Genomic DNA, 25,894 nt, shown 5'->3' on the forward strand with positions numbered 1-25,894 from the left:
TAAAATAAATTTCACTCAAAAATCTTACAAAAAAAAATTCTTCCAAAATCACTTCAGTGACACTGATGGTATAAACAGGAACCCAAATGATGCAGATCATCACCTGCAGACATCCAAACCTAATCTCCTTTTATGTCTGAACCCCAAATCTCTACCACAACCACCACAGCCGATGTTAATTATTCAAACTACACCCTGTATGATTCCTTCTGCCACAAGGTTGGTACTTGTGCTTTTGCACAATGCAATATTGCTTGCCAGAGGATGCCTGATCTTGAATTTCCCCCTTTTAGATCCTCTGTGGCTTAAAATTTCCCTGCCTCATTATTTCTCATTCATTTGCCATCTCTACTGTCCTCCCAAATTCTGAAAATCACTCTGACCTCTTCAGCTTATTATCCTTGAAGCTTGATTTCATGCCATCTAAATTCACTAACAGTGAAGTCATCTTCCTTGGTGACTAATATCCACAACTCTAACTGGCTTCCTTTTTTTTTTTTTTCAATTCCACTGACCAAGCTGGAAGAGAAGTAGAGGTATTTGTTCTACATAATGTACATAATGATTTAAAACAAGCCATTCACCTCCTAGTCAGAATCGAATCCCTGACAATCTTCTCCACTCATCTAACACTCTGGATCATCTCTTAACCAGTTCTTCTTTCAGGTACACTGTTGAGGTGATTGCTTCTCTTGATAATTCAGATTACAATCTCATCCAAGTTTGATCTCTAGAATATCCTCCCCCACAGCCATTTTTAGCCTCGTATACTTTGAGACTATGACCAAGGAAGACCTGAGACTTTCACTTCTCCTTTCTATGGTCAGACTACTGTTTTCATTCTCCAGCTTATACTTGTGATCGTGTTACAGAAATTATTTATGTTGGAATTATATCCAAGCCATGGTTTTCCAAAAAGTATGCTAGCACAGTCCAAGAAAAGAAAACAGCTTATAGTAAAGGGTATGAGATAAATGCTCCAACTTCATTAACAGCCTATATGGAAGCTAGCAATACTTGCAAAACCATTATTAAAAAGGACTAAATCTAATTGAGCAAAATATAATAAATTTGCAACCTGTGGCAATGGAAGTCATGCCTTCTGGTCCCTCATAAAAACTGTTGGATGCAACTTTTGTACAAAACCTGTGCTTCTGTTACAACCCAGATCGGTCTCACAAACTCAGTATGTAATGCGGTGTGAAAACAAATTCATCTCTTAATTAAAATGATAAAATGGTTGTCTCTTAATAGTGACTGCTCAGATTTTCAGGAACAGCACAAGATTAATTAACAATAATAATTTAATATAAGGAAAACACACTAATCATACACCCTATGATGTTATAAATTTGCAATCCACTGTGTCAATGGAAATCATGTCTTCTGGTCCCTCATAAAAACTGTTGGATACAACTTCTGTACATCTGTGCTTGTATTACAACCCAATTATGTTATCAATAACTTAAGTCTGTTATAAACATCAATTAATTTAATTGGTTTCAACATGTTTTGAGTGAACATTGTGTGTGAATGTAGTGGTGTTTTTGAACTGTGCTGAGAAAAGGCTTTTTAAATAGTGTATATGATATATCATGTGGGCTGACTGGGAATCTTCAGTTGATTGCTGATGATGCAAAATTGGGGAGAATTATAAGTTAATTAATTCCTTTCAGGAATTTTATTTAAGATGTTAATTCCTTTCAGGAAGATTTGAATAGACTTTTAACATGGACAAAGGAGGGGAGTTACAGTTCTAATATTAATAAGCGCAAGGTATTGCATTTTGGAGTGTAGAAATATAATGCTGTGTACTATATTGATGGCGCTGCATTGCAGCAAGTGAATGAGATTCAAGATTTGGAAGTGATGGTTGACAGCAGACTGAAGTTTAGAAGGCATATTGCAAGTGCTGCACAGACTACACATCATAGTGTCGCTATGATAAGAAGTATACTGACATATAGTGATAAGGATGTAGTTGTGTCACTGTATAAAGCACAGGTCAGACCACACTTGGACTGTTGCACTCAGATTTAGTTAGTTGGTTTTCACTGAGTCTAAGACAATATCAGGACTCTGGAATGTTGGCTATGGAGAGAGAGATCGAAGGAACATGGATTGCAGAGTTTGGTGGATAGGAGGTAAAGAAGAGATATGATAGAAACGTTTAAGTTAGTGAGGGAATTTTATCAGATTAATCCATAGGGGATTATAAAAAGAGTAGAAGGTGAGAGGGGAAGAACGAGATGCTGTCACTGAAAGTTATGTAAGTGTGGTAAAGAAGGATCTGAGGAGTAGATTTTTTTAATGGAGAATTGTGAATGAATGGAACGTTACCAGAACACGTTAGTGTAGGGAGTGTTAAGGATTTTAAGGTTCAGTATGATAAATATGTTGTCAATTGAATGAACCTTCCAGGATGAGTCTGCAAACTCCATGGAGGGTGTAATAAATTATAATAATCAGTGTGCTCAAATCAAACTTTATACAATGTTCAAATTCTTACTGGCAGCTTTAGATTAACTTCTCAGCATGGAGTCCTGCTTGGAAAAGGATTTACACTACAACTTTGAGTTTACACACAATACGCGTCAACATACCTTAACACATATGTACTTTTAAGAGTTCTCATCAAACTACAGCACCTGTAAGAGGGAGGAAATCTCTTCTTCATAGTGAGAATATCCACTCATGCATAAGAATTTGGAGGACCCATCTTCAACCCATATAGCATCCAGAACAACACCAAACAGAAGCAAACTCTAATATGAGGGGACTTTAGAAATTGTTTAATGTAGTTCTGCTATATTTTTTTTATCATCTGTATAGTAGTACGAAAAGACTATGTTCTGTGAATTTATTTCTTTTTTCCACCAGAGGTCAGGCTAGGGTAAATTATTAACAAGCATTTAGAGATTTATCTTATTTTTGTGTAGTGTAGTGTCATGCAGCTTGTGTCCTGTACATATGTATGTTTGCCGATGATGACCTCAATGCACGGATCAAAATGTCGAATGTTACTTTCTTAATTATAAGTAATCATTCCAACATATGTGCTATGTCTCCATAAATTCTTCACTATAAAATAATGATTAATTCTGCTAGGATTGCACTTCCTCAAAGTAAAGTTAAAAAAAAAAAAAAGCATGATATGGTGCCTAGATATCAGTAATGGCGAACCACTTGTAATACTCAACAAAATAAGGAATGGTACTTACCCACATCATGACAGATAACGATACTCAAGGTGATTGAATCGTATAATTCTTGAGCAAATTTAAGTGATACCCAATATATTTCCAAGTATACTCTGAATGGCAGTACCATGACAAAAGAGTCCATATCTTTATACTTCTCAATGAACTGCATAATAAAAGAAACTTCTTAACATAATCAAATAATTTTTTATTTATTATGTTATAAGATCTACTGAAAACATTGCAGTACACACACATGTTCACTAAACTAGTAATACAAAATTTGTTTAAGCTTTTTCAAGTTGCTCATTAACTAATGAATCTTAAATTGGTTATGACCTACCAATGAATTTAATATAAACTAGTTTATTTGAATATGCTTCAAATAAAAATCATGTAAACTGAGCATCAAACATTGTAGTGTAGCCTGTTTCCACAAAAAGGGCTCTGCATACACAATAAGCATAGTTGGAGGAAATGGTAACTAGACTCACCAGGTGGTAGATAATATTCACTGCTCAGTGTAGGCCTGAAATGACACATACTGTTTAGTCTCTAGAAATAAGGGGTTCTGGGTTGTCTTCCCCCACCCTCCATGCCTCGTGGTTTTTCAGCAAAAAAAAAAAAAGAGACAACATTAAAAGAATATTAAATAACTTAGACACTAAATTCTTAAGGGACTAATTAAAGGTAAAAGTTAAATAACCGGCAGGAGACACATAACCTTTAAGGAATGTACAAACCTGCCAAGGAATTCTAACTTAATTTCAATCCTCACCTTCATACGATGTGCTTCCCCCCCCACTAGTAGGTATCTACTGGATACTGAATGGATGAGAATGGGCAGGCAATTTGAGATCGATAAACCATATGTTTCCAAGTACAATGTGAATTGTAGAATCCTGAAAAATGAGTCCACATCTTTATACTTCTCAATGAAGTGCATAATAATAATAATAAAAAAAAAAAACTATATTCTCTACTGGCAAACTGTATTCTATACTAGCTTAAACCAGAAACAAATATCATTGTACAATGTGATGAAATAATTTCATGCTAGTTGAGGCATCATTTGGTTAAAGAAAGTCCCCCCCCCCCATTTTCATCAGGAGAATCAGGGTGAACAGCGCATAACATCATCTATTAGAACTCAGTGTCAGCAGAACTCAAGATAGGCATCATAAAAATACAAAGTATCAATGTAAAGTTGAACTGGCAGAACTATATATATATATACATACCAAGTGGACATAATTGGTGTTAATGAAATTAAGAATACTAAAATAGGCAAGCTCCTGCTAAGTAACAAACGATGAGTCTCTAATTCCATGGAGGTCAGATGTTAATAATAATAGGATAGTGTATATGGGCAATAGTGATTAAGGAAAGAAAGGAGTAGCGATAGCATTCAACACCAAACATGATGATAAAAAACTTCTTGACTGGAAGACAATTTCAAGTAATGTTATGTGGGTAAATTTCAAAGTCAGGAATTGGTCAGGATTTGCTTATAATTAAATTAACAGGTGATTTTTTGTTACTAATTTCCTGTTATTTTCAACAAATTTTGGCGAATAAGTCATCATATGTTGGAAAAACACTAGTAATTTATCTGACATAAATGAATCACTGCTCATAAAACATGTTCAGTGAATGATTAGGACATGATCACACCAATCGCACTGTAATTGTTCTTTTGTCGGGTGGCGTGACTTTTTGTGACAGTTTTATTACACACATTTTCGTATCTAAAAGTGTGTGTAAAACAATTTTTTTTTTGTTATTACAGTGCTAATATTGAATATCCATTAAATCGAGGGTTTACTGTAAATATAAATATTATTCAAAGAAAAATAAAAGATTTCAGAAACAAGAATCAAACCTTGGGGTCTGAGTGGCAAACTTTGAAGAAAACTTATTTAGTCAGCCAGAGAGGTATATGGTGAGGTTGTCTGAAAGGACACAAAAATCAGAAAACTCCATGATGGACTCAGATGTTAAACAAGCAGTCCTGGAAAAGAAGAAAGTATATTGAAGAAGTTTTAAGCAAGTGAGTCAGCATGTGTGCTGAGAGAATACAGAGAAAAATGTATGAAAATGAAGCCATGTGCAAAAACAGCTGAACAAAAGTCATGGGAAGACTATGGTAAGAAAGAGAAGACAAATATCAAGGAAGGTGGCAAAATGTTCTGAATGCTATTGAAAAAATTTGAAATTGAGGAAAGAGTAGTGTAATTACTCTAGATCTGGATATCTGGAGTAATTACTTTGAAAGGGTGTTAAATGAAGCAACCAGAATAGTGGTGGAATATATTCAAGAGAAATGCAATCAGGAGTACATATCAATATTTTAAGAAGAAAAAGGCGTCAAAACCTTGAAATGTGGAAAAGCAGATTAAGCACATGATATTCAATGAAATGTGTTCAAATATGAAGATATAAAAGCTTTACAGTGATTGCACCACTGTATAATTTCAGGACTTACAGTAGTCAAATCCCAGATGACTAACATACAGCTCTCAATTATCATCTTTAAAAAGGAAAACAGAACTGAATGCAAAAATTACAGATAAAATTAATAAATGTTCCAGGTAAGATTACTCAAGCATTCTTGAGAAGAGGCTAAGAACAACTGTGGAAGAGAAACTTGAAGGAAATCTGAGTTCAAGTCAAATAGAGGTTATCAAGATTAGATTTTCACTTTACAACAGACAGCTAAGGATTCATAGAAATACAGGGTGATCAAAATTAAACTATCCCTGTTTAAGGCCTTGTGGAGCACTATCCAATGATCTAAATGGTGCAAAACTCTGCAGCAGGAATACAAATGAATATAAAAAAATGCTGCAGGAATACAATGTACACCATGTGAAAATGATGAGAAAAAAGTAGTTCCACAATTCACTGCCAGGGGGCATTGTAAACACTAAATGCATATCATGCAACTCAGCAAGTGCCCAGAGGGCTTAAAAAGATGGACAGAGATTTTTTCCTTCATTCTGGTTGTTAATAATATCCACAGTGATGCCACTAACCTTGTCCCAATGTGATTTGCTCATGAAGCTGTACTACTTAAACAACTGCAATGCTGTTGCTCTACGAATTTTGTCGTCTGAACAAACGCCGACAAGGGCCACTATTCCGTTTGCTCTACGATGAATGATTAGCCATTTTGAAGAAATGGGATCACTGGGAGTTAGACCTGGCAGAGGTTGCAAAGCAATCAGTTGTTTTGCAACCTCTGCCAGGTGGTAGCAACTTCATTCACAAGTGAATGAAGTTGTTACTGCCATTGTGGAACAGACTGTGAATAACATTCCTTGTGTAGAGGCTTAAGTGCTGTGAGGACATTATGTTGGAGGTTTAATGGACTTTTTTACAGCACTCACAAAGAATTAAAATAGAATTTAATAATTCCTATATTTCGTCCTAGTCACTAGGACATCTACGGGGATTACAAAGACAATTAATGTAACATGCACACAAAAACTTACAATACTAAGCCCAACCACGTGGGTGACAATAAAGTCCTATCTAGGTGGAGCGCCCTCTAAGAGCAGTTGTAGGTGGCCTGGAATGTAAGGTGGGACCTCTGGCGATGACTGTTTCCCAAATCTTCGGAAGCTTAATGCAACCGTATTTGTTAAGATTTGGTTGGTTTTTGAGAGCTGCTGCTGCTTCTAAGAAAAGTCTCTCTTTCTTGAATTTGCTGTGGTGGAGCATGGTGGTTTTTTTCCATGATACTCTGTGGGTGGTGTCCAAAACATGGTCAGCCAAGCCTGAATGGCCATAGTTGTGTTTAACGATGTACGACTTGTGTTCCTCTAGGCGGATGGATGCTGATCTGCCTGTCTGTCCAAAGTACGCAAGCTTACAGGAACAGGGTACTTTGTAAACTCCAGGCAGAGAGAGAGGAGGGAGCTGATCTTTCGTAGAACGGATAAGGGTAGCCAGTTTGCGGTAGGGCTTATATGCTGTGTGTAGGTTATACTTTTTTAGTATCTTAGCTATTTTTTCCGAAGTGCCACGGATGTAGGGTATGGTGATGGCATTTTTAAATTCTTGTTGATGAGAGGGGCGGGGAATGGGGGAGGAATTGATTATTTTTTTGATATTGTGTTCGCTGTAGCCATTGGAGAGGAAAGTTCTGTGTATGTGGTTAAGCTCAGTAGTGAGGGCGGTTCCACTGGAACAAAGATTGTGGGCTCTCTTGGTAAGGGTTTTAATGATGCCATATTGTTGTGAGGGGTGGTGGTGGGAGAGTTTGTTTCAACCCTCACAGAAAATTTAACCTTGAATAATACAGACATATTAGTAAGCTTTGATATCTCCTCCTTGTTTACTAATATTCCCTTAACTGACACTTTATCTCTCTTAGAAAACGTTTTTCCCCCTGACATCTTAGATCTCTTTTCCTTTGCCATCAACTCTGGGTATTTCGCTTGGAATAACAAAATCTACAAGCAGATAGAGGGAACCGCCATGGGCTCCCCCCTCTCACCCCCCCTTGCCAATTTCTATATGGAAGATTTCGAAAAACGAGCCATAGACTCAGCCCCACTCAAACCTTCTATCTGGCTAAGATATGTAGATGATGTGTTCTCTATTTGGCCTCATGGCCCAGACACGTTAGATTCCTTCCTTGGTCATCTCAATAGCCTACATCCAAGAATCCAGTTTACTATGGAAAAGGAAAAGAACAATTGTTTACCCTTCCTAGACACCTTAGTCACGCGCCTGCCTAATGATACACTTGCCTTCACTGTATACAGAAAACCCACACACACAGGCAGATACATTCACAAACTCTCCCACCACCACCCCTCACAACAATATGGCATCATTAAAACCCTTACCAAGAGAGCCCACAATCTTTGTTCCAGTGGAACCGCCCTCACTACTGAGCTTAACCACATACACAGAACTTTCCTCTCCAATGGCTACAGCGAACACAGTATCAAAAAAATAATCAATTCCTCCCCCATTCCCCGCCCCTCTCATCAACAAGAATTTAAAAATGCCATCACCATACCCTACATCCGTGGCACTTCGGAAAAAATAGCTAAGATACTAAAAAAGTATAACCTACACACAGCATATAAGCCCTACCGCAAACTGGCTACCCTTATCCGTTCTACGAAAGATCAGCTCCCTCCTCTCTCTCTGCCTGGAGTTTACAAAGTACCCTGTTCCTGTAAGCTTGCGTACTTTGGACAGACAGGCAGATCAGCATCCATCCGCCTAGAGGAACACAAGTCGTACATCGTTAAACACAACTATGGCCATTCAGGCTTGGCTGACCATGTTTTGGACACCACCCACAGAGTATCATGGAAAAAAACCACCATGCTCCACCACAGCAAATTCAAGAAAGAGAGACTTTTCTTAGAAGCAGCAGCAGCTCTCAAAAACCAACCAAATCTTAACAAATACGGTTGCATTAAGCTTCCGAAGATTTGGGAAACAGTCATCGCCAGAGGTCCCACCTTACATTCCAGGCCACCTACAACTGCCCTTAGAGGGCGCTCCACCTAGATAGGACTTTATTGTCACCCACGTGGTTGGGCTTAGTATTGTAAGTTTTTGTGTGCATGTTACATTAATTGTCTTTGTAATCCCCGTAGATGTCCTAGTGACTAGGACGAAATATAGGAATTATTAAATTCTATTTTAATTCTTTGTGAGTGCTGTAAAAAAGTCCATTAAACCTCCAACATAATGTGAATAACAGTGTTGGCCCTGCAGTGCACATGGATGTTCCTTACACAACTGTCTAAAAAACTCTACAGAAGATTCTGCATTTCTATCGATTCAAGATGACCCTGACAAGAGTTGCACCCGCAGGACTTTGAAAGTTGACTGACATTAGCTTTAACATTCCTTACTCAAGTGGGGTCATATGCTGCATGGCTGTGGATGATTTTGTGAGGAGATGAGGCTCACTTTCACCAGAACGGAGCTGGGAATGCCCACAGCTGCCATGTATGGGTTATGCAAAACCTGCATGTAATCCAACAAATTCCTTTGCATTCACCCAAAGTTATACTGCCTGGTGTGGGTTTACAGCTTCATTTATCATTGGACCATTCTTCTTTGAGGAAGTTTGCCAATTGGGTCCTGTGACCTGCTCAATTACTGATGCCAAGAGGTATCGTGATATGATAATTTTGTTGTACCACAGCAGCAGCACATGTGCATGGATTCAGTCATTTTCATGCAGGATGGGCCCCTACACATTGATCAATCCATACAGCAGGTTCTTCAAGAACATATCATGGAAGTCAGAATGATCAGCCACATGTTTCCCACTGCCTGGCCACCTCATTCACCTGATCTGATGCTGTGACTTCTGGCTCTGGGGATTTCTCAAAGACAGGGTTTATCGGGATCATCCTGATAACTTGCCAGCATTGAAAGATGGCATAACACTGCATGTGCACAACATCAGTCCTGACCAGCTTTATTCTGCCATTAAACACACTGTGCAAAGGATGCAGTTTGTGGCATACCAAACTGCATACCTAAGAAGGGAAGCACATTGAACAGTACAGCCCACGAATGCATAATGTGTTATTTATGCTTGTGTCGCTTTTCTCCTTACACACACAGAAAAAAGTACAACATCTAAATTCAGTACATCATACAGCCCCAATGGTGAATTTTAGAACTACTTTTTTTTTCCTTCTCAGATATCATTTCTGCATGATGCACAATGTATTCCCATGAAGTTTTGCAGCATTTGGATCACTGGGTTGTACTACACAAAGTCTTAAACAGGGATACTTAAATTTTGATCACCCTGTATAATAAGAACTGAAGTTTCACGAATCTCAAAAAAGCACATGACAAGGTGGTGAGAAAAAAGCTGTTCAAATTGCTACAGTTATATGTAAAAAATGGAATGTTATAAAGGGCAATACATAATCTATATTTAAGATGTAAGTCAGCAGTTAGAACTGAAAGAAGTACAAAAAGATGGTTTGATGTAAAATCAGGTATGAGAGAGAGAGAGAGAGAGGGAGGGAGGGAGAGGTGCATTCTATCTTCACTCTTATTATTCATTAAGTGGCATTAAACTTTATATCAGAACTGAAGATTATCAAGCTTAGCTCTTGCTTTATGCAGATGATGTACTCTAAACATATTCAGTAGAAGTTTTCAGAACAGCTGTAACAAATATGGCATAAAAATCAGCAATAAAAAGACAAAAAACATGAAAATATACATATGGGAAAACTTCAATTGCATTATCAATAGAAAACAAGTGAGATTTCATCTGTTTTAGGCACTGTTTTCAGTGAAGATGGCAAATTAAATATGGAAACAGATAAATGTATGGTAGTAGGGAATATGCTAAATAAATTTATACAAAAAAAAGTAGTCACAACACTAATCTAGTGTTGTGACAATACTAATCACCAATTTTAACCTATGGATTTTAGAGTTGGGTTAGAAATAACACAGTTGACCAAAAACTGGAGATCACAGATAGATATTCTGAGAAAAGTTAGAAGAGTGAACAGCTGGTATTAATGGAAGAATTATTAAAAATGAAAATATTAGGAAGAAACTTGACACTTAGCATTCAAAGATGTGTGAGTAGGGCTAATCTAAGGTGGTATGGTCACTTAAACTTGTAGATAAGCTTATATGTTGGTGATACATAACTGTTAATTTTAAGGAAAGAACAACATGTATTATTATATTAACTAAATAACTTTAATTAATACTTCCAACATTTTGGTAATGTTACATTACCATCTTCAGGATATAAAAATTAATGAAATGTGCATGCAGGCACTAACACTGAGCAAAAATGGCTGAAGAAAACAACTGAAGTCAGTCCTAGAGTCCTAAAGGGTGCCACTTAGTGGCCCAAATTGGGTATTAATCTTAGCTGTTTGGGCTGATGTTCTAAGAATGCAAGCCTTCCATATTTGGCGTAGTTTCATGCATCCAAATTTATTGAGGTTTGGGGAATTTTTTAAGGCTGAGACTGATTCTAAGAATAATCTCTGATGTTTAAACTTGCTGCGGTGCAGTAAGGAAGCTTTCTTCCAACGTATTTTATGGCAGGTGTCCAAGGCATGGTCAGCAAGTCCTGAGTGGCTATAACGGTGGAAACAGATATAATTCTTACGTTCAGATATCCTGATATTAACAGTCCTGCCTGTTTGGCCACAGTAAGACAGTTTACAACTACAAGGGACCTGGTAAACTCCAGGTAGGTCTAGAGGAAGTGGCTCGTCCTTTGGAGAGTGGATAGAGATGCCAATTTTTGATATGGTTTGTAAAAAGTTGTCAAGTCATATTTTTTTAAGATTTTTGTTAACTTCTCAGAAGTACCACGAATATAAGGAATAGTGACAGATTTAGAGTAATCCTTGTTGTGGAGGAGGGGAGGGGGGGGTTAACTGATTTTAATATTTTTTTGGATTTTATGGGCATTGTATCCATTGGCTACAAAGGTGTTAAGAATATGAATAAGTTCAGTAGTAAGGGCATTGTTATCTGAACTGATTAATTTTGCCCTGTTATATAGGGTTTTTATAATCCCATATTGTTGGGAGGAGGGATGGTGTGAACGCTGGTGAATGTATCTACCTGTATGTGTAGGTTTTCTGTAAAATGAGAAAGCCAGGGATCCACTAGGCTGACGTGTAATCAGAGTATCTAGGAAAGGGAGATTGTTATTGTTTTCTTTTTCTAAGGTAAACTGGATCCTGGGGTGTTGATTGTTTAGGTGTGAGAGGAAGTTTTCGAGTGTGTCTAGGCCATGTGGCCAAATAGCGAACACATCATCTACATAGCATAACCAAACAATAGGTTTAAGTGGGGCCGAGTTTAAGGCTTTTTTTCTTCGAAGGTCTCCATGAAGAAGTTGGCCAGAGGTGTGGAGAGTGGAGAACCCATGGCAGTCCCCTCTATTTGTTTGTAGAATTTTCCTTGCCAAACGAAATAGTCTGAGTTCATGGTGAACTGAAATAGGGCTGAGATATCGGGAGGAAATTTGCCTTGGATGAGGTCCAAAGTATCTTTGAGTAGAACATTGATGAATAAGGAAGAGACATCAAAACAGACCATTATGTCAGTGTGTTGGAGTGAGAGGTTTTCTATACTGGCTTTAAAGTGGGCTGAATTTTTAATGTGTGAAGGTGTGTTGCCAGTATATTGTGTGAGCACTTTGGCTAGTTTGTATGTGGAGGAATTGATGCCGTCCACAATGGGACGTAATGGCACATTCTGTTTATGGATTTTTGGAAGTCCATGTATTCTGGGGGGGGGGTCTAGAGTTAAAAGGTTTTAGTTTATTAGTAATTTCCACAGGCCCTTAACACTCCATCGGCTCCTTAAGGTTACTTCTTGGGCTGTGAAAATTACTAATACTGAAAATACTGAAAAAACTGAAATTATACAAATATGTCAAGGGCCTAGCCAATTCAGATGAACATGCCTTTAGCACATATGCTGATATACCATCTGTCCCAGTTGCTGAATTCTTATCCAAGTTATGCAATAGCTCTAGAACTGCCTCATGCACTTCTATCTCTTCATCCAATATAGAGGTAGCACTGTGCACTATGCTATATACACCAGGCTGATAGATCTTGGAGAAGGAAGGACTCATTATTTGAACTAGCTCATCTGCTTCAATATTTGTTAAATATCAAACTTAACAAGCCATTATGGTCATTGGTAGGCACATGCCTATTTCCTTAACAATAGCAGAAGAAAAATAATCCATCAGAACAGCATGAGAACTACAGCCCATTAAACTTAATATTGTTGTTGTGTTTATTAGTGACTGTAAAAGTTTAAGTTTGACATTTTTATCAACTGTCTAAAAGTTTTATCACGGATGAGAAAACTTTGAGTACAATATTATTAATAAAAATTATACCTCTCCTCCTCAAAGTGTTGGTAAGCCATAAAAAATGCAAGAATTGTGCCTATTCACTGCTCAAATAACCAAGTTACAAAGCAAACTATAGAAACAGCAGCCATTCTGAGGAAAAATATAATGAGAAAAGAAATGGGAAACAACCAAATTTGATGCTAATAACAAGAGGCAAAACATCAACAGTCAACATCTTCAACACCTGGAGAACTGTCAACTAATAAGTGACCAGCAACAGGAATTCCAACAGTCAGATCCAGAGCAGATTCCCTTGCTTACATCACCCACCTGTGGAGAGTGCTATAGAAAGGTCTGCAGAAATTTAAGCTGTTGCACCTGATATTTTAAAAACATCTGATAGGCTTTGACATTGAGGGCTTTTCATTAAATTGCCATCTTATGGTCTGCATTGTTCCTTTTGTTAATGGAATGCCAGTTACAAAAAGAAGAATTCTAGGTCATTCAGTGCAAAATAGTGAAAATAGTAAATCTCTCTTCAGATTTTCTGACAAGTGCAGGTCTTGGAGCTCTTATTTTCCCACAACCTCTTTTCTCATATACACGAATGACGTTCTATCACAAATCCCATTTACAGATTTGCTGATGACAGGACTCTCTATTCATCCTACCCAAACATCTCAAGCTTCAAAATCATCTCCAATAAGTGTAACAAGCATTGATCTCTATGCCATCCTTCGACAGAGTGATAACCTAGTTACATTTAATGCTTTTAAAAACATAATTTTGTCTTTTTTTTTTTTTTTTAATTCACAAAAAACCTTAGTTCTTATCCTCTTACCTATGATAATGCTCAACTTAATAGTCAAAATCAGATCTCTGTTCTTGAACTGACTGTGACTTGTAACTTTTCCTGGTATAATCACATCACTTCTACAACATCCTCAATATGCTACAAATATATGGTATGCTCAAGACAGTTTCAAAATGGAAAATATTCCTTATAATAATTATAACGAATATTTCAAGTGTAGCAGGGAATTCTTGTGTCCTTTGGCATTATAATGCCATTGAGTGTACTGCCTTTGACTTCTACTCTTTTCTATCACCAAACTACTGTTTCAATACTTGTATCCAAACACTTGCTCTGATGAAATTATATACAGCTAATTCTCTTTTTACATGGCCTTTTTTCAAAATAACACAGTTTAGAAAACAAGCAGTTTATTTTTACATGGCATATTTTGATTTTACATTGTTCAAATGGCGCTTATTTTTATTTCTACTTGAATTCAGTTCTGTTAAAAAGGGTATTTCATTATAATTATCATTTCCTAGAACGGTACATATGTGCTTAAACTTGAATTTTAGGGAACTCCCCCCCCCTCGATATTTTAAATATCAGGAATTACTCTACACTACAGAATGTAGACAATTGTGGCAAAAAAAAATAAAGAACCAACACTTGATGTTGATTCCTCGAAGTTAAGTTGATCCGTTACTGGAGGCCCGCCTAACCCCTTCCAAGCAGCTTTATATAGGAAGGGCCTATATAAAGCTGCTTGGAAGGGGTTAAGTTGTTTGCTAAACAATCATTTCTTGTTTACAATTCGAAATGTTTAAAACTATTACTCATTAATCGATCTCAAAGACCATGGGCAATGAAAGGTGTGGATTTTAACACATTACCAGTGCACCGGAAGGCAAACAAAAAAGGTTGGGTTACAAAATAAATTTTTAATGAATGGTTCGATCATTGTTTTGTTCCAGAAGTTAAACATTATTTGATGAAAAAAAATAAAAATAAAAATCTGAACTTTCAAGTTTTATTGATTATAGACAATGCACCTGCCCATCCTGTTTTAGAACACCCGAATGTGGAATTTTATTTTCTGCCGCCTAATATAACATTCTTAATACAACCACTAGACCAGGGTGTGATCACTACTTTCAAAACTTACTAAATAAGAAGAACATTCCAATACATTTTGTTGAATTGGATTTAAGCGGTATTGATACGAACACAGATTGATAAGAAAATAACTATTTATTAACTTAAAAGCTAATATTTCACTGGTATTATATCCAGCATCTTCAGAGCACACAAACAAAGTTTGTTACAAATGCAAAACAACCACAATCCGGTGTAACAGTGGGGCAAGTATAATTATTATTATTATTATTATTATTCAGGCCTCCAAGGAGTCAAAAGACTCATCGAGGGAGGTCCTTCCTAAGACATAAAGTCTGTCAAGACTCATCGAGGGGAGATCCCCCCCCCTGAGAAACACAAAGTTTATCATACCACTCTTTAAAGTCACTGACCGTTCTCGCTCCCACCACTCCATCAGGCAATGCATTCCACGGCTCAACCACCCTCCACACAAAGAAACCACTCCTTACCCTCTTGCTCACAGTTTCCTTTCGTAACTTCCAGGGATGGCCTCTTGTCATCACTTCTTCCCGCTGATCAACCAAGCGAAAGAACTCCCCAGTGTCAACCCTGTAACCACCTCTCAACAGTTTAAAAGTCTCAATCATATCACCTCTCCTTCTTCTATCCGCCAAACTCTGCAGTCCACATTCTCTCAGCCGATCCTCATAACTATCCTTGTACAGTCCTGAAACCATCTTTGTCATCCGTCTTTGTATCCTTTCCACAGTTAATTTATCCCCTTCAAATCCTGGGGACCAAATCTGAGAACAATAGTCCAAGTGTGGTCTGATCAGAGACTTATACAACGGAATGATAACCCTCTTATCTCTGCAGGTCAGTGTCCTTCTCATAATAGCAGCAATCCTCTGTGTTACCTTCACTACCTTTGCAATATGTCCCCTAAACTTCAGGTTTCTATCAATCATCAACCCCAGATCTCTTGTCTCCCCTACTTCCTCCAGTATAACTCCTCCCATAGAGTATGCAGCATCCCATCGATGTTTCCCAAACCTCAAGACCTTACATTTTGCTGCATTAAACTGACACCCCCATTCATTTGCCCATCTATCTAGCTTATTTAAATCCTCTTGCAGGGCTACCACATCTGCGCTATTACTAATAATCCTTCCCAGCTTCGCATCATCCGCAAACAACTGAATATCCCCCTGCAATCCACTGGCTATGTCATTGATATAAAGGTTAAACAATATAGGTCCTAGTACTGAGCCCTGTGGGACCCCACTTGTAACCCTCTGCCTCCTGGAAACTGCTCCACCATACACAACTCTCTGATACCTATCAGACAGCCAATCCTGAATCCAGTTGACCAATCTGACATCCAGACCCATGTGCTGCAACTTAAATATCAGCTTATCATGTGGCACCCTGTCAAATGCCTTCGCCAAGTCTAAGAAAATTGCAGTATATGCCTTTCCCTCATCTAATGCTCTTGTAACTTTATTATAAAAGGCTAGCATATTGCTAAAACAAGAGCGTCCTTTCACAAATCCATGTTGATTCTCACAGATAACATTACCCTCATCTGCCCAATGCTGTACACGGTCCCTCACTACTTTCTCCAAGATCTTAACAACTACTGATGACAACTACTGATCTTAACAACTACTGATAAGTAATTGCAGTGTGCAACACAAGACTAAAGTCCTAATAAGGCACCATCTAAGTTTAAAAAAAAAAAAAAAAACAGTAGTCCAAAGTTTTTAAAAAATAGTAGTCCAAATCGTAGGTGTGTTGAGGCTTAAGTGCTGTGAAGAATTCATGTTGGAGGTTTAATGGAATATTAACAGCACTGAGAAAGGATTAAAACTAATTTTAATACTTCCAATATTTCTCTTCATCACAGAGACATCATTGAGGATTACAAAAACTTTTTGTAACAACACACACACACACACACACACACACACACACACACACACACACACACACAAATACAATACAAAGTGAAACTAAAGTCCTATCTAGGTGGTGCACTCTCTATGGGCATTTGCAGGTGGCCTGGGATGTAAAGAGGGATCTCTGATAATTAAAGTTTCCCAAATTTTGGGAAGTTTAATGCAACCGTATTTGTTTAAATTAGGTTGACTGTTGGGTGCAGATGTAGATTCAAAGAACAGTCTTTCTTTTTTGAATTTACTATGGTGGAGCATGGTAGTTTTTTTCCAGGAGATCCTGTGTAATGTATCCAAAACATAGTCTGTAAGGCCAGACTGACCATAATCATGTTTGCAGATGTAAGAACTGTGTTCTTCTAACCGGATGGATGCTGACCTGCCTGTTTGTCTGAAGTAAGCAAGTCTACAGGAATAAGGTATACTCTATATACACCAGGCACTGAAAGAGGAGGGAGCTGGTCTTTAGTGGAGCAGATAAGGGTAGCAAGTTTACGGTGGGGGCTTAAAAGTTGTATGGAGGTTGTACTTTTTTAATGATCTGGCTATTTTTTCTGAAGTACCATGGATGTAAGGAATGGAGATGGTATTTCTGAAGTCCTTCTGAAGAGATGATTGGGGAATGGGGAAGGACTTGATTATTTTTTTTAATTCTGTAGTCATTATAGCCATTGGAAAGGAAGGTGTTGTGTATGTGTTTGAGTTCAGTTGAAAGGGCAGTTTTACTGGAACAAAGATTGTGGGCCCTATTGGTCAGAGTTTTAATAATGCCATATTGCTAGGAGGGGTGGTGGTGGGAGAGTTTGTGAATGTATCTGCCTGTATGAGTAGGATTTCTATATACAGAGAAAGAAAGGTTACCATTAGGAAGGCGTGTCACTAAGGTGTCTAGGAAGGGTAAACTATTGTTATTTTCCTTTTCCATCGTAAACTGGATTCTTGGATGTAGACTATTGAGGTGACTGAGGAAGGAATCTAATGTGTCTGGGCCATGAGGCCAAATAGAGAACACATCATCTACATATCTTAGCCAGATAGAAGGTTTTAGAGGGAAGAGTCAATGGCTCGTTTTTCAAAATTTTCCATGTAATAATTGGAAAGAGGGAGTCAGATGGGGGGGGGGAACCCATGGCAGTTCCCTCCAGCTGTCTGTAGATTTTGTTCTTCCAAGAGAAATAACCAGAGTTGATGGCAAAGGAAAAGAGCTCTAAGATATCAGAAGGAAAAACGTTTTTAAGTGTGTTAAGGTGTCAATTAGGGGAATATTTGTAAACAACGAGATGATGTCAAAGCTGACCAATACAGTTGTATTATTTAAAATAAGATACACAACACAATACACAACACCTTCCTTTCCAATGGCTATAATGACTACAGAATTAAAAAAATAATCAAGTCCTTCCCCATTCCCCGACCATCTCTTCAGAAATGCCATCACCATTCTTTACGTCCGTGATACTTCAAAAATATAGCCAGATCATTAAAAAAGTACAACCTCCATACAGCTTTTAAGCCCCACCGTAAACTTGCTACCTTATCCGCTCCACTAAAGACCAGCTCCCTCCTCTTTCAGTGCCTGGTGTATATAGAGTACCTTGTTCCTGTAAACTTGCCTACTTTGGACAGGTCAGCATCCATCCGGTTAGAAGAACACATTTCTTCTAACCAGATGATCTGCAAACATGATTATGGTCAGTCTGGCCTTGCAGACCATGTTTTGGATACATTACACAGGATCTCCTGGGAAAAAACTACCATGCTCCACCATAGTAAATTCAAAAAAGAAAGACTATTCTTTGAATCTGCATCTGCACTTAGCAATCAACCTAATTTAAACAAATACGGTTGCATTAAACTTCCCAAAATTTGGGAAACTTTAATTATCAGAGATCCTTCTTTACATCCCAGGCCACCTGCAAATGTCCATAGAGGGCACACTACCTAAATAGGACTTTAGTTTCACTTTGTATTGTATTTGTGTGTGTGCGTGCGTGTGTTGTTACAAAAAGTTTTTGTAATCCCCAAAGAGGTCTCTGTGACGGAGATGAAATATTGGAAGAATTTAAATTAGTTTTAATCCTTTCTCGTTGCTGTTAATATTCCATTAAACCTCTAACATGAATCCAAATAGTAGTTTTTGAAAGTTTGAAAAAGAGTAGTCCAGTTTTGAAAAAAATAAAATCTTTGGTAGATTTATACAGCCATACTTGTTAAGGTTTCCTATTCCTATGTCTTTAACAGGCCTTTAAGGCCCACAACCTTCCAAGCATGCTTGGATTTCGTAACCGAAGTACGAGGATAGGATGGTCACCCCTATGCCTCTAAGTATTCCTGGCTGTATCCCTGTGTGTTCACGGGCCGGTTTGCCTGCTTGCAGGATGAAAAACCCCAGATAAACTGGTAGAAAAAACCCTGCTGTCCACGCCAAAGACTTACTAACTTGGCTATGGCTGAGGAAGATCCTTTAGCTCCTCACGTCGGCAATGGGAATCGAACCTAGGACACTCCTTCCCCAGGCATATGGTTGCGAAGTGCAAAGCCACAAGGCTAACCGCGCGGACTCTTGTTAAGGTTTAGAGTATGTTTTAAGGTATCTGAGAATTCCAGGAACAACCTCTCTGACTTGTAGAAGCTTCTGTGCAGTACTTTTGTTTTTTTCCAATTGATCCTGTGTGCCGGGGTATCCAAAGCATGGTCTGCCAGACCCGACTTGCCATAGTGAAAGTGCCGGATATATTTTTTGTGTTCACCGAGGCGGATGTCCACAGTTCTTCCTGTCTGTCCATAGTAGGCTCGATGACATGAACAGGGCACTTCATAGCTCCTGGATGTGATAAAGGAGTGAATCTGTCATTAGGTGAACAGATGAGAGTTGCCAATTTCACATAAGGTTTAAATACGGTGTGCAGTTGGTGTTTGTTAAGCACCCTAGATATCTTTTCAGATGTGCCTTTAATGTATGGGATGGTGATAGTTTTGTTGTAGTCTTCTGTGGTAGATAGTGTGGGGGATTTCTGGGTAGCATTTAGTATGTTATCTATCTTATTGGAATTATAGCTATTGGTTAGGAAGGTGTGACGCAGGTGAGAAAGTTCAACTGTGAGAGCAATGTCATTGGAACAGACTGCTCTAGTTCATAGATAGGTTCCCAAAGTGGGCATTACTGCCTCCCAGTGGGCGCTGAAGCCTTCGTGGGGGGGGGGGGGGGCTATAGTGGGATCAGAAGCATATGGGGGCGTTCAAGCAGTCTAGGGGTTGGTGGCTCTTTAAAGAAGAAATTAATAATATATATTTAAAAATTAATTATTTTCGTGATTTTGCGATTAGATAATAATTTAAAATTTAAATATTGCATTTTAATTCATCTTATGCCGTCTTACACGATCAATTTTTTTATCGATTTTCTATTTCAATTATTTAATCATTTGAAAATTTACCATGTCAGATAGAAATAGATGTCAATTTTCTATGTCAATGAGAAAATAGAGCATGTATATTTGTGTGTATAATAGGTTATGTTTACAGTAGCAAATATATTCGTTATATTTCATTTCAAAATATATATAAAATATATAAAACCACTTTTCTAATTGATTTGTACAAAAATAAACCCAATTTTATATAATTTATATAATGGGGGGGGTTTTTACAAAATTTATGTCTTGCAAAGTGGGCGGTGGCCCGAAAAAGTTTGTGAACCTATGTTCTAGTTCTATGGGTTAGTGTTTATAAGATACCATATTGTTGAGAAGGGTGATGGCGTGATTGTTTGTGTAAATATCTCCCTGTATGTGTGGGTTTTCTATAAACCAAAAATGATAAGAAACCTTCTGGAAGACGTGTGATCAGTGTGTCCAGGCAGTCATTGGCTTCTAGTTCCATTTTAAAGTGGATTTTAGGGTGCTGGCTATTCAGATGCACTAAAAATGCATTCAATGTGTCTGGGCCATTTGGCCAAATAGCAAACACATCATCAACATAGCGTAGCCTGAGACTATGTTTGAGAGTGGCTGTGTTGATAGCTAGCTTTTCCAGATGTTTTATGTAGAAGTTGGCTAAGAGGGAAAAAGGCGGGATCCCATAGCTATCGCATCTAATTGTTAGTATATTTTCCCTTTCCATGTAAAATAACCTGCCTGTACTGTGAATTTAAATAGCTGAAATATATCAAGGGGAAATTGTGAATTTAGTAAGTTAAGTGTTTCAGTCAATGGTACATTAGTGAATAATGAGGTGATATCAAAACTCACCATTAGGTCTGAACTATTTAAGGTGTGGTTTTCTAAAATACTTTTTAGGTGGGTAGAATTTTTTGTAGGTTGGTACAAGATACAAAATGATCGTACAACATGACAAAATTTCATGCCGGCTGGTGCATTGCACGGTTAAACATGGCCCCCGTTGTTTTCGTCAGGGAACCAGGGCGAACAGCGAAAAGTCAGCTACTGCAACAAATCTGAAAAAACACCCCAACTCAACATCACCAGAGTTAAAGATCGGTACTATCAACATAAGCCTGAATGGCAAAGAAATGGAGCTAGCTGAGGAATTAGCTGAGGAAGTACCAGATCGACATAATAGAGGGTGATTGAAACAAAAAAGACAAAAACTGGTGAGATCTTTCTGAGCAATAAATACAAAATGTTATATTCAGGCAATGACAATCAAGGAAAAGAAGGAATAGCCATAGTATTCAACACAAAATACGAGGCTAATCGTCTTGAATGGCAGGCAGTCTCAAGAAGAGTAATGTAGGCAAATATCAGAATGGGGAACTGGATAATGAGACTTATTTGTGCCTATGGTCCCACAGAACGTTCTACTAAGGTAGAAGTGGAGGAATTTTTTTATGCTTTAGAAAAAGCAGCTGACACAATGAAAAAGGAAAAGTTGGTCCTTGTTGGGGATCTGAATAGCAGAGTAGGAAATGTTTGTGAGACATACAAAAATATTTTGGGAAAATTTGGAGAAAAGAGCAAAGCTAATAATAATGGCAAATATCTGTTGGATTTCTGCTCAGGACATGGACTGGTTATTACTAACACCATGTTCCAACATAAAAATGTGCACAAATTCACATGGAGAGAAGAGGCAAGGAAAAAGAAAAGTCTCATTGACTATGTTATTGTTGATAGTGATGTTTTCTCCCTGGTGCAGGACACCAGAGTGTACAGAGAATTTGAAATTGGAAGTGATCACTAATTAGTCTTAAGCAGGATAAAATTAAATTTCATATTGAAAAGAATAACATGTAAGAAAGTTTTAAAGCGAATAAAAGTTGAGCAGCTCTCAGATGTGAACTGTAGACTAAAATACACAAAGATTATTGAATAAAAAATTAAAGTCTTTGAGAACAGGAATCAAACCTTGGAGATTCAGTGGCAAACTCTGAAGAAAACAATGACTGATTTAGCTAGAGAGGCATGTGGTGAAGTTGTCTGCAAGGATAGAAAAATTAGAACTCCATGGTGGACACAGGAAATTAAACAGACAGCGAAGGAAAAGAAGAAAGCATATCAAAATTTCCTGGCAAATAAGTCAGCTTGTGCTCTTAGAGAATAAAGAGACAAATGCAAGAATGCTAAACACTGTGTAAAACTAGCTAAACAAAAGTCATGGGAGGACTTTGGCAAGAATATAGAAAATATATATCAAGATGGTGCCAAAATATTCTGGAGGTTGTTGAAGAAGCTTAGGAATGGAGGAAAGAGTGCTGTAAAAGTAGTTAAAGATGATAAAGGTGACGAAAACAGAAGAAAAAGATATCCTTGAAGTATGGAGTAATTATTTTGAACAACTGCTAAATGAAACAAGCAGTGATGACAGCACAGTGGTAAAAAACACTGACCAGGCATGCAGTCAGGAATACATATCTATACTTGAAGTAGAAAAAGACATCAAAGGCTTAAAATGTAGAAAGCAGCAGAGTAGATGATATTCGACCAGAAATGCTGAAGTATGGTGGTATAAAAGTCTGACAGTGGCTGCACTGCATTGTTCAGAAAGCCTGGACAGAGGGATGAATTTCCGATGATTGGAGTAGAGTTCTCATAGTACCCATATATAAAATGGGAAATAAAACTGAATGTGAGAATTACAGAGGTATTTCCCTACTAAGTGTTCCTGGCGAGAAACAGTTGAGAAGAATTGTGGAAGAAAAGCTGGGTGAAGAACAAGCTGGATTCCGCCCAAATAGAGGCTGGCAGGATCAGGTCTTCAGTTTACGACAAATAGTGGAGAAATCATGGGAATATAACAAAGATCTCTATTTGAGTTTTGTCGATTTGGAAAAGGCATATGACAAGGTGCCAAGAGAGAAGCTATTCAATACACTACAGTTATATGGTGTCAATGGGGCATTATATCAAGCAATACTTAGTCTTTATTTGAGTTGTAAGTCAGCAGTTAGAACTTGTCTCACACCAGATTTAACATTCCTGTACTTCCTGAAGGAAGTACAGGAAGTACAGGAATGTTAAATCTGGTGTGAGACAAGGATGTACATTATCCCCTCTGTTATTCATTATCTATATGGATCACATTATGAAGGAATGTGGTATTAAACCTGATATCAAAATTGGAGATGTTAATGTCAGCTCTTTGCTTTATGCGGATGATGTTATACTTCTAAATAAATCCGCTACAAGTCTGCAAGATTCTCTGACTAAATTGAATAACTGTTGTAATCGATATGGTATGAAGGTCAGCAATAAAAAGACAAAGACAATGAAAATAGGCAGAATCACTGAAAATGTCAGCTGTGTTGTGAATGGAGAACCTGTGGAACAAGTAAAACATTTCAGCTACTTAGGCACGATTTTTAGTGAAGATGGTAAATTAAATATAGCATTAGACAACAGAATCAGCAAAGCTGGTATAGGAAGTCAATTGAATAAATTCATATGGAATAAGAAAGAAATTAGTCAGAATACTAAATTAGCTGTATACAAGACAGTGTTTAAACCAGTTTTAACTTATGGATCTGAGAGCTGGGTCAGAAGTTAAACACTTGACCAAAGACTAGAGACCGCAGATATGAGAGTCCTGAGAAAGATTATAGGCGTGAACAGATGGCATCAATGGCGATATCATATTAAAAATGAGGATATTAGGAAAGAACTTGACATTGTCAGCATCCAGGAATGCATTAGCAGAGCTAATCTCAGGTGGTATGGTCACTTAAACAGAATGGGAGAGGAAAGATTAGCAAAACAACTGTTCTCTGCCAGGTTGGCAGGAAAACGACCCAGAGGAAGACCAAGATATAGGTGGATTGATACGGTACAAAGTGCCTTAGACGATAGAAATATAAGATCCGATAATGTTGGAGTCTTGACAAGTAACAAACTGATCTGGAGGAAAATTGTAGATGGGAAGTTAGTAATGATGTAATTTTTTCATGTAGTACTATCATATCCTGTACATCCCTTGAGGGTACATGGCAGGAATTTGATGATGAGGTGGCATCTGGAATCAGAGAGAAGAAAGAAGATATATATTCTTGGCACAGCCATCCAAAGGGACAAAAGCTCTCTGTCTATAATCATGCTGTATATGTTGCTGAAGTCGTTTAACTAATATTTTATGATAGAGTCTAAGTAACACAGGAGAGATGGCAATAGGTCTAAAGTTTGATGCACAGCTTGAAGTTTCTTTCTTCGGAATGAAGATAGTTCTTGAAGCACGTAAGTATGGTGGTATTACTTTACTGGAAAGGAGAATGTCCACTATGCCTTGGAGAATTTTCAACGGCACCTTCTGAAGGCTAGACGCAGGAAAGCCATTAGGTCTGGAGGCAGAGAAATTGGATGGAAGAGCTGCTTTAATCTCCTGGATGGTGACAGCCTGGTATATTTGAAGGGCAGGAATGGACCTCAATATCGTAGGTTGGTCATCATAATCAGGGAAGTGTGGAGGTGGAGCAGAAAAGACTGTACTCCAGAATTTGACAAAATCATCATGTAAGTCTGCTAGAGGTGGAGGGGAAGCACCGTTAAGGATGGTTTTGGCACATTTCCCTCTATTCTTTTTATAGAGGGCCTGCATAGCTGCATAGGCCCTCTTCCTCTGCTTCATACTTGACAAAGTCATTGTAGAATGAGACGTAGGCTGATGTTGACGAGGCATGAAGTGTTCAGAGAATTCAACATGGAGGTAGTCATTTAACTGATCTGTGATATCCATTCCCAGAAGGTGAGTCTGGATGAGATAATTAAGAATTTGATGGTTATATTCTGGATATATAAATGGCAACATCGTATTAAAAAACGAGGATATTAGGAAAGAACTTGACATTGTCAGCATCCAGGAATGCATTAGCAGAGCTAATCTCAGGTGGTATGGTCACTTAAATAGAATGGGCGAGGAAAGATTAGCAAAACAAGTGTTCTCTGCCAGGTTGGCAGCAAAACGACCCAGAGGAAGACCAAGATATAGGTGGATTGATACGGTACAAAGTGCCTTAGACGATAGAAATATAAGATCTGATAATGTTGGAGTCTTGACAAGTAACAGACTGATTTGGAGGAAAATTGTAGATAGGAAGTTAGTAATGATGTAATTTTTTCATGTGGTACTATCATATCCTGTACACCCCTTGAGGGTACATGGCAGGAATTTGATGATAATGATGATGAGAATTTTTTGTGCAAGTGGCTAGTAGTTTGGCTAAATGTTTAGCCAAACTACTAGCCAGTTTATATGTAGGACAGTTTATACTATCTACAATAGGGCGTAAAGATGTACCTTTTTTTGTGAATTTTTGGAGCTCCATATATTCTGGGTGTTTTAACGTGAAAGGATTTGAGTTTGTTGACTGTTTCTTTTGGCCAGGAAGTGGCTTTGTTCAATAACTTGAACACCTTATTCTTTTGTGAGTTGGTGGGATCTCGATCTATAATTTGATATGGTGACCAGTCCTGGAGAAGTAAGTGCATTTTGCTTTGATATTCTGTTGTATCCATTACTACAGTTGTGTTTCCTTTGTCTG

General features: G+C 37.9%; 1 protein-coding gene across 5 annotated transcripts in view; it reads right to left on the reverse strand.

Annotated features, from left to right (window-relative positions):
• The window catches only part of LOC150098127 (DIS3-like exonuclease 1), a 412,479-nt gene that overhangs the window by 313,504 nt on the left and 73,081 nt on the right, over positions 1 to 25,894 (reverse strand). For all 5 annotated transcript variants that reach the window (XM_090406105.1, XM_090406104.1, XM_090406103.1 and 2 more), the window contains exon 5: positions 3,222 to 3,366. In XM_090406105.1, coding sequence (XP_090262231.1) covers positions 3,222 to 3,366 — 145 coding nt within the window. The remainder of the gene's footprint in view (positions 1 to 3,221; positions 3,367 to 25,894) is intronic.

This window comes from Typopeltis vanoorti, chromosome 16 (genome assembly GCF_054136105.1).
Source record: "Typopeltis vanoorti isolate ZY-2024b chromosome 16, IOZ_Tvanoo_1.0, whole genome shotgun sequence".
NCBI lineage: Eukaryota > Metazoa > Arthropoda > Arachnida > Uropygi > Thelyphonidae > Typopeltis > Typopeltis vanoorti.